This window comes from Ctenocephalides felis, unplaced genomic scaffold, assembly GCF_003426905.1.
Source record: "Ctenocephalides felis isolate EL2017-DRISC unplaced genomic scaffold, ASM342690v1 CF-g0.4_SCAFFOLD_03571, whole genome shotgun sequence".
NCBI lineage: Eukaryota > Metazoa > Arthropoda > Insecta > Siphonaptera > Pulicidae > Ctenocephalides > Ctenocephalides felis.
In genome coordinates, this window is record NW_020539725.1 from 37,769,695 (window position 1) to 37,781,064 (window position 11,370).

General features: G+C 26.8%; 1 protein-coding gene across 1 annotated transcript in view; it reads right to left on the bottom strand.

Annotated features, from left to right (window-relative positions):
* LOC113386005 (GTPase-activating Rap/Ran-GAP domain-like protein 3) overlaps nucleotides 1–10,678 on the bottom strand; it is a 31,997-nt gene extending 21,319 nt beyond the window's left edge. The window contains 2 exon segments of the mRNA XM_026623820.1: nucleotides 5,540–5,621; nucleotides 10,604–10,678. Coding sequence (XP_026479605.1) covers nucleotides 5,540–5,621 — 82 coding nt within the window. The 5' untranslated portion in view covers nucleotides 10,604–10,678.
* Between the last annotated feature and the right edge of the window lie 692 nt (nucleotides 10,679–11,370).

Below are 11,370 nucleotides of genomic sequence, written 5' to 3' on the forward strand. Positions count from 1 at the left end.
TAACAGCACCCACGCCTTAAGACGGAGATTATACTTAAGATATCTTAAACTGCTAAGGGCATCTGATCGCATAAAAACTTGAAAATATTTTTTAATTACTTGCCAGACCTGTCTTCGTAAAGTGATTAAATCGTAACAAGATTTATATCAAAATTCAATTACCAGAAAAAAAATAAGAGTTCAATGTGGACACTTTTCATAAATTGCAATGTCGTATTAAATAATTATTAAATATGAGAAGTTTTTGTTGATACAGAAAATCCTATTTGCTAACTCTATATTCGTCTCAAGTTTCTCTGAAATGTTTGAATTAGAAATTAAATATAATATTTATGTGCAAATATAAATGAAAATGGGTGCACCGATTCGACAGATTTAATAAATCTGTACATAAACTAGATATTCGAAACAAGTTTTTCAATTATTATCAATGCTGATTAATTATTACTAAATATCGGTCATGCTGTTTCTTTGTAATTAATAGTTACTAATTTTTTTCGATTATTTTAAAAATTTTATGAATGCGATAGAAATATCTATGCTACCAGTAATGTTCTTCGTGATTAACAGAAAATTTATTTCCATTTTCAGATTTACAAAAAATGTTCTTGATACACTTGATTTTTTTGAAATACTTCGGTTTAATATAAATTTAGCAAGTTTGTTAAATTGGTTAGTCGAGGCATTTTTCTAGGCTGCCCATCTAGGACTATATGTACCTTGTTTTAAAATAATATAAAGTCATTACAGTACCTGTTTATATTGGCCATTAATAGAAAAAATGTGACAAAAGAGCGATTTTCAAACTTGTAAAACTTTGTAAGAATATATTCTTTCTAAACAACTCATTTAAGATTTTCTTATCTGTCTGTTTAAAGTTTGTCTTTGATAAAGTTGTAACGATATAGAGTTTTTAACTTAATTTCCGTAATTAATTTTGTTAATATCATATTTTTACCATCAATATATATTGCAATTCGTTATTCAAGTCACGATTTTTTACACTTTACTCTCAATTTAGCGAAATCGTATTCACTTCTACTTATATTATTATCTGAAACTTCCAACACTTTTTCAGGAAAGTTATAATGACGTAAACTTAAAGAAAATGCACAAAAAAATTTACTTGTGAAAAGTTTACACTTCAGTTGTTCCAATTATATTCTTATATTTAAAAAAAGAATTTAATTTTTATTTTAGTAATCTAGCAATATCATATTTTTATTAATACAGATATAAATAATTACTTTTGGTGTGGATTCAAAAAATTACTTAAAAGATTTCAAAGATGGTGTGGAATCTTACGAACTGATGTAATTGTATGTCAAACATTTATTTTGGCGAATGATTTAGTAACGAACATGCTAAAATATTCAAATGCTTTAATTCTAAAAATTAAATTTTGGATTAATTGGCCGAGCTTTTGGAAAATAATTCATGTATGTATTAGTAAGGTGACCATATTTTTTCAAGTCAAAACCGAGACGGTAAATTTGTCTTTCTAATTAGTTGTGCCATACTATTTCTTATATAACATTTTCTGATATTTGATGGGTAGTTGTAATTTTATGATCAAGTAATTGCGAAAACTTAATTTAAACTTATACTTTTCGAAAACCCGCGACAATCCGGAATAAAGCATCTACATTCGGGACAAATGTTGCTTATAGAAGAACTGGGGCACAAGGTGGAAATCCGGGACTGTGAGGGGCAAACCCTCGCATGTTCGTTTTTCAATAATAAATAATATTCAGACTATTCGGGTAAATCACCTAACATGTTAGGAAAATTGGTTCAAATTGAACAACCTGCAATAGGTACTTCACTACAACTCGGTATACTTAAAAAAAATCACTCATAAATTAATACACTAATTTCTTATTGATTAACCCGATTATTGTGTTAGAAAATTTATGCAACGTGCCACTTATACCTAGTTACTTTAGTTTGACTGCCGCCAAACCAAAACTTGAAGTAGACTGAAATGTATGGATTTAATAAATTTGAAATTATTTTTATCAAGTTGTTTAATTGATAAGAATAACCAAACAATAATTTCCCCAAAACATCTAAACATACATATCACACCAAATTTACATTCTTCAATAATATATTTATATACTGATAAAAATATATTCTGATTATTTATTGAACTAACTTCTACATACAATTCGTTCAATTTCGTGAATAATTAAGTTAATATTTAATTATTTTAATTTTTTATACATACTTTAAAAATGTAATAAATTTTCCTGTTGATTCAATGCAAACTATATTTTCATTCTTTTTATATAGAGTTAGTAATAAGAACTCCGTTTACATCTATCTGACAGATGCAAAGTGAATTGCGTTGTTTCGTATAATAAAAGTGTTTAGAAATTCATAAATATGATGTGAAATGTAGATAAAAATAGGTGTTCTTTATGCTCCAGACATGATAATGACTTATTGCAGATGCGAAGTTGTGCGTTCACGCTCCGTACGCGCCTTTATCTCGTTATCATTTGCATTTTCTGTGAACTACCTCGCAGCGCAGCTTTATATTATATTGTTCTTTTGAACTTTAAAAAGTTTATTAAAACAAACGACAACGGACAGACGCCCTGCCGTTATATTCGATGTAATAAAAGACACTCTACTCGTATTACCTACACGCCACGATGATTTTCAAATTTATTCTGCAAAGCATTATATTTTGTATTAAGGATGAGAAAAAATCTTTTTAATGAATACAGATTTTTAACTATAAAATGAATCTTACTTTCTGCATGACGAGATTCAGGAAATGAACTTAGAAAACTGCAAAAGCTATGAATTAAAATTTTTTTGTATCATTTTTTTTATTCTTTATTTTATTTACAACTCTTCAGTTAAGGACATAACAAATTTGGGAAATTTACAATTGTCAGCCGTAAAGGGACATTGTATACTATAATGACATAGTTATGATAGTGACACAGTTCGTTATAATGTTAACAATTTTTTAATTATATTACTTCTAACATAGTTATATTTGTATATAAATATGTTCCATTTACATCTATAAAACCATTATTCAAGCATTTCGTCATACAGACTTTGCAATAAATTGCATTTTGGACAAAATGATGACCCAAGTTTTCAATGTGGTGTAATTAAATTATTTTTTTTATTACTCAGCAGCCAAGATGCTGTAATGATTTAAATAACTAATTGCGTCGGATTTTATAGATGGCAAACCAAACAGTAGTCCCATCTATATGTGATAAATTCTTTTATTACAATTTCTATAATAGTGATTTTATTAAAGCAGGAATGCTGGGCAAAGAGAACTAAATGCTATCTATATTTCAAATTCAAAACCGATGTACTACTGCTTGACATCAAGCTGTTCGGATCTGGTATCCAACCAGGAATCTCTGATTCAAACCCCATAGTCTTAACTACTTTTTTTTATTTAATATCAGAATTACAGCCAAGTGGGCGACCATTAATCACGTGAGGTTTTTAGGGGGAGGGGGAGTCTTTAGACAAAAACTCACAAAATATCACGTGGGGGAGGAAGGGGTACAGTAAGACATCACGTGTATTTATTTTTTAACCGACTTTTTTTTTTAAAAAAATTCTAATATTTTCAAAAAAAAAAAAAAAAATTGACAGTTTTTTCACGTATCTAAACATACACGTGATGTTTGGTGGGGGAGGGAAGGAAATTTTGAATATCACCATGTATCACCAAGGGGGAGGGGGGGGGTCCAAATATCCTCAAAAATTCGCTCACGTGATTAACGGGCGCCCTCCAAACTGAAATTTTGTAGTTTGGTGATTACATGCACTCCTTACGTCATTGGAATTTCATAACAAACTTTTTCAATAATTAACATTACGAATTTTGTTCCAGAACTAATAGTGACAATGATAAAATACCCTAAATTCGTTATTTAGTTTTATGTAAGAAAATATTTTGTTATTATAAATATAATATCAATTTGATCAAGATACTTACTTTCGATGGAGCTTTCGGGGAAAAACTGTTATAAGAAAGTTTGTTTCTAAACAACGTCGAACAATTTTTTCTATTAAACTTATACTTCAGTTACCGACTTTTAAAAAAATGATAGCATACAGATATAAGTTTTGAAGGTATCAGTAATTATTTTCACAAGCTTCTCTTTGTGAAACTGACTTTTGAAAAAGAGGAAGTTTTTATCTTTACAAGTAACTTCAAACTATAATTATCTTCTGAAACTTTTTCTTTATGCAATGATTTTGATCTAAGAGTTATCATAATAAAAGTACAAAAATTGTTTATTTTCATACAATTTTGTGAAGGGTTTATTGATTTTCTTAAATCTACCTATTGACCTATATCTGACTGACTTACAGATCAAGACATGTACTTATCATTTAATTGTATTACGTTAAGAGGATAATGGAATTATAATGACCTCACTTGATATTTTGGTTAACTTTGACATTCGCATTTGTCTTCTGCTAATCCTGCGAATTTCTGTTAAAATTTTACTCAGTTTTGAACAAAGCACAAATACCAGAAAATTTTGAGATGTTATATAAAGACCATAAACGCAAATATTAGACAAAATATTATAATATGTAACAAAACCACTAGTAAATCAGGTGCAATTTCTGGCTAATTGTGCAATCAACTGTGAGCTTCAGCTTTTCGCTTGTTCTGCAATAACAACTACTGAATAATTATGTACATGACCGGTGGGTTAAACACATACGACGGTTAAGTTACACAAGTTTTGCAAACTATATGCAATATGTTAATTATACATACTGGTCATATATCACTGGAATACCAGAGTTCAGAAAGGACACCCATGAATAAGGCTATCAAGAAACTTTTTATGCAAAGATAAATTAACATATGGAGAAAGAATTGTTATACTTTAAATCGTTAATCAGGATTTTTATATTTTATTATTTATATATAAAATGAATGCTTATATAGTTTAGATAAATGCTTTCTCATACTTCGAATCATAGGAGAAATTATAATAATCTAAAGAGATAATTGTATTAGTCAATATTGATTGTTTTTTATCAATTTGGAACCATTTGAACCTTTGGGAGCAAGGAAATTCGAAAATGTCCATATTAAGGACCACGCCAATGTACCTATATATGCTGGATTACATTACCAGAATCATTTTTAGATGAATAAATATTTTAGAATTTATTTGACTTTTTTTAATTGATATTTGACGAAGATCTAGTACCACTTGTTAAATCATTCTTTGGCTCGTCTGATGAGACTTGTTTATAAAGATTTCAATAAATATAAGTATATACATAATTTTCATTAAATTTTGATATTTTCTCATTAATTTTATTTACTTATTTGTTCATAAAAGTTATTACAACATGCATTTAGTATTTTGAAATCAAAAATAGTAAAGATAATTTTGATCATCGTCTATATTGTAAGATTCTAAAAAATATATAACAAAACTACAATGAAAAAATAAATAAAAACTATAGAAGATGTTTTGAATAATTCAAATAAAACTTTTGCATTTGCGATAATACTTACATTTTCCTAGAAAATACTTGAAGTACCATCTTGTTTGATATTCAGGATTTTCCAAGACTGGCGTTGCAGGAGAACCGAACATCTGTAAATAAATATTCTTTTTAGTTAAAATATTTATTTTTGTTAGCATATTCTGTTTAAGATTCAATTCAATGAACTATGAATAATCTGGGGGAATAACACTATTTTGGTGAATTTTTATTATAAATACATAATTATTGAGGTAGTCGCTGAATTTTTATACGTAAATGGAAAAAATATTATTTTCAACGTTTTCTTTAGTAAATAATTTTTTATTATTAATTGATAATTATTTAAATTGAAGTTTTTATTTAGAGCGTTCTTACAGATGTTAAATACAATATTTTGACTTCATCACTAACATGTATCTCATCTCACTAAGCTTTTTATAACATGTATCTCAAAAAAGTTTTATTATTTTGCTATATACACGTTTTCGAACTAGATTTTTATTTTGAAAACAAATCCCAATATAACGGTTTCATACAACACGAAATGGATGTTGAATTATTAGACAATGAAACACGAGTTCCTATGTTTTCATATAGGTATCGTATTGGTTTCCATATATTTCAGAAAAGCTATTTAGCATATGAAAAGGGCAAAGTTCAAACATATGCACCAATTAATATATGGCAAAGCTAAAAATAAATACAACAAAATTTTATTTACATTGTTATGAGAAACGGAGTCTAATTGAATTGGAACCGTCATGGTTGATGTACAGAAATGTTAAATTTGTGTGGAATTGAATGAAATATATACAATAGATATATGCTATATTATTTTAGCAACGTTGGGTTTCTAAACAGTCCTACTTTTTGTACGAGCAAAAAAATATCGATGTAAATTGTTCCATATACCATTTTTTTAAATCATACGCTAACTATATTTTTGATTTAACTTCATAATGACTGTTTTCAAGTCGTCATAACTGCAAGCAGAGTAAATGAATACAAATGAATATCATTGGGGAAATAAATTAAAACAGTTTATAATTTATTTGAATTTAATAAGCGACTTCCAACCACTCACCACTTTATCCAGTAGCAGCAACTACGGATTTAATAAAAATCAAGTATTTGCACATAATTTAAATACAACTCGCTAATGTTTTCATTTCGAGTTTCTGCGGTCTAATAAAAAATTCTATGAATAATGAAATAGTTTGCATTCGAACAGAACGAAGAAGATTATAGAAGTGCTTTTAAGTAGAAATACATAGTGTTCGATAGAAAACTGTATCATATTTCTCAAGTAGATGATGTTACCTATAAACTCAGATAATGGAATATATTATGAGTAGCGTTCTCGTTCGAGACATGAGGTTGTTCAAGCAGAAGATCCAAGAGATTGCTTATTATGTATGAGTTATTATTTTATTAAAGGTATAAAGGTTTCCTATTCTTATTTAACTTTGCGTAGGGTAAGTTGTTCAAATCGAAAAAAATCGAGAATGAAAATATCTTCTTTCGATTGGAACTTCTAATGCTTTTGGAATATCTTGGAAAGAACAGATGAGCATTGAGCATGTGTAGTATTTATATACTTCCGCAGGTTTGTATATTTATATAACAAAAATAATCAGTTCGCATTGAAATTTTATATTAGGAAAAGTATATTGCAAAATATGAATATTTAGCAGCAGTAAATGAGCATTTGGTTTATGCTTACCCAATTTTCAGATACTATAGAGTAGAGAATGCAATATCGATAAAAAAAAATCTCTACCGGTATTTCGGTATTTTTCTTTTAAAACCGGTAATACGGGTAAAATACCGATTTTTTTTATTATCTTGAACAAATGTAACCAAAATTGATAGTTATTTGTACATTAAAAATATATTTACAAATACAACTATATGCAACTAAAAAATAAAAAAACAAGTTTATTTGTTTAATATTAATTATGTAGAGTATATTGAGTACTTCTTACTAAAATTAAACGTATGACTGAAACTTTTTATTACATTATTGTAATAAATTATATTGTCTGTATACGATGTGTTAATTCAGCATAATTTAAAGAGATAAGAACAGTAATTTTTATCTAAAAATATCGAAAATATTGTTACCGGAGAATTCGGGCGGTATATGAGTATTTCAGTATACCGGTTAGGGTGGTCCTTAATATGGACATTTTCAAATTTCTTTGATCAAAGGCCCAAATGGTTCCAAATTGATAAAAAATAATTCTCTGAAAGTTTTAGCTCTTAATATTAACTTGTAGATAGTGCGCAATTTAATCAAACTTCGTTTGGATATAGCAAGAAAAATTTTGAAAATTAAAAAAAAAATCTTTAGGTATAACTTAGCGACAAATTTTGAATAAAACTCATTCATTTGTTCGCTAAATTATACTTATTACCGTATATCAGTACTACCGGTATATCAGTATTCCGGTATTGCATTTCGTAAGAGTGTTCATAGACCAATTTTATAATTTTTTTTCACATGATTCTGCGTTTTATGATAATATATGAGAATTTTCATAAATTATTTTACACAGATAAATTTAAATATTTAAATGATCATGTTTGATCACAAATAGTGTCTGCAAAGTTTTCACTGCGATGATCAAAACTGACAACACAAATATGACTACTGTTTTAGAAGTTTTGTTTGCTGTTCATCGTTGAAAACAAGTTTATAACTTGACTTCAAAGCTCTAGCTTTTCAAAATATACTACACACATATTTTACCATTTAATTTCATTGCAATTTACCATAAATTTCTTTGGAGAAACTTTATTAGTAAACCATACAGGTTTTTTATGTATTTGATATAAATTATTATTATTAATAAATTACTGATAATTTTCTTCAAGTGACAATAAGAAATAAGTCTTTATAGGTAATAAAGCCTTCATTACAAATTTAATTCTCGCGCTTTGGAGATTGCTTTCAACAGTCATACTTTATATAATTACAAAATTTGATATATATATATATAATATATATACATATATATGTATATATATATAATATATATATATATATATATATATATATTAAATTGTGTATATGTATACGTTTTTCAAAACGGTGATAATTGATTGGGATAATTTTTCAAACTATATAATTCATAGGATTGCCTTAATTTAAACTTTTTTTTCTATATACAATTTATACAATACAATTTGTTACAACTTTCATTCTATTATATAAATATATTTTCATAATGAGAGTTCTACAAACTCCTTGGGTTGGTAATTTCTATCTAAAAGCATATCAAATTTATAACCTTGACAACGACTAATAAAATTTGTAAGAAGTGAAGTAAGAAAAAATCATCGAATTTATTACAATTTGACAAAAAAAAATGGACGTAGGTGTACTCTTGAAGATCCTTTAACGCAAAGAAAATTGTATCTGAATTAATGGTGCGTGAAAATACATATACGAAACCTAAAAATCAATATAGTATATTATAGGTGAAATTCTCATAATATGCTTTATTGCGAGAATAAAGGTGTGCTGTACGTTTTTATTTATTTTTGATGATTAGATTACTGAAAAAAGCATTAAATTTGTATTTATGTTGGCATTACATTAATGAAATACACGAATAAAATGGTATAATATGAAAAATGAGTCGTAAATATTATAATATTTTACATGAATAAGTATAATAAATGAAGTTTTTTTTTTTTGAATTATTATTTGGCCTCGCTTATTCTGAGCATTTAGCCACCTACAACATTTATTTATTTTTTCACATTCCAATTTTTTATATCATTTTCAAGCTATTTATGTATCTTATTCTATATACTTTTTAATTTTTCTTCTTCTTATTTTCAATTTTTGCTCTTTTTTCAAATTTTTAATTCTATTTAACTTTCAGCTTCATTCCATTTTTTTCTTCATTCTTTTTTCAAGTTCCAATATTTCTCTTCTTACTCCCTAATTCAATTCAATTATTCGAATTCTATTATTCCTATTTTTCTTAATTTTTAATCGAATTCTATTTAACAAATACAATTTTTATTTGATATCAAATTAACAACAAAAAAATATATCAAATAAACTATCAAAAAAATTGATGTATCTGTATGTGTGTATGCGAAAACATTCAATTTCTATTAATATAAAGATGTGCTGACTAGTTTTTGGTGAAGACAGGCTCAGCCATTTCGGAGATATGGGGCAAAAAGTCGACTTAAATGATTCAAAAAACATTTTACTTGTAATGAATAATTGATGAAATTTTTGGCAAAGCAGGTCTAGCGATTTCGGAGATACAGAGGATAACAGTAAAAAAAGATATTTAGCGGTCAAAAATAATCATTAGACATATGCACATATTGCAATTATCAGATATTTGATGAAAAAATGAAAAAAATTTATGCAATGCAATTATCAGATATTTTATGAAAAATTTAAAAATGAGTACTAATTTTGATACGATTTTGCTGGGTTCCGTACCAAGATTGTTTGTTTTTGAAGTTTACTTATACGGTTAAAGCAGATTCCAAACATTACAGATTTTTTTTTCAAAATTTTCAAAAATATACAAAGTTTTATACTTTTTTACAATTCAGATTGAAAATACGTGTATACATATTTTAAATGCGTTATTCTAATCGTAAGAAATATATTCTCAGACCGATTTATTCAGCACTTCTTGCAAATGTAAACTTTATCAAGTGTTTTATGAACAATAAAATATATAGTGATTATAATTATCTATTTGAAAATGTTTATAACAATTGTTATCAATCATTGATATTTAGTAATTACTGTTTTTTTCCTCGAATATTTAATTCTTGTACGCGAAAGTTCCAGAAACTTGCCTTAAGGCACGATACTATGCACTACTAGTTTTATTTTATTTTACTGTTTATCATACTTTCCATTTAAAATATATAACCCTAATGTTACTTCATACGGCAGCCAGTTTTAATTCATTGAAATCAAAAAGCCTTACTGTTGAGTAATCTTTTAATCTTTTAGAACTTCAATTCAAATATAAATCTTTAGAATTACTGAATGTTTTTTTTGTGAAAACAGATTGTAATTAGATAAAAGAAAAAAATTATTCACCTCATCTTTTTCCCCGATGCTTTCACCATTTTCTATCCTGTACCTTCTGCCCTGTTGGTCCGAGCCATCCACTTCGGTCTGCGGCAGCTGCGAACAAAAACATAAATTCATTAAGTGTTTGTTATGCACTCACGTTATCTACAGAGATAATATATATATTTTTTCGGTTTATTCCGTTATTTGCGAGAGAGAATATTTATGTTACATAAAAATTATATTATTTCGAATAACAGGGGTAGAAATATATAATAGTTGTACATTTTTTCATAACACAGAAACTAACATGTAAAAACTCATTTATGTTATTTCAAAAATATTTCCTTAAATGACCTAAATTATGTTAATTTTTTGTTTTATGTATTTATTTTCATATTTTTTCTTGAGTATAAAATATTCAATTAACCATACTGGTTATTAATATTTAATTAACTTATATTGTTATTTTCATCATGTTGTAAGTTTTTTATATTTTAATTTTACTCTGCAATTTGTATATATATAAATACATTTAGCAGAGAATGCTGCCAAGTTGTTTACAATTAGTTGAAGCTCCCAGTGGCTTATTTACTTATAAAATATTATTATAAAAAAATTTAAAAACATAAGGAAAAAACAATAACATGTAGTAAAATGAATGTATTATAGTTAATTAAATTATATTAGGCCTCCAGGTTTTTTTCTTTTGAGCCCGTTCGGCTGGCCTTCCTGGTATAAATGTCAGTGAAAAAAATGACAAATAATAATTTTATCTACAAGTTAAAAATCTA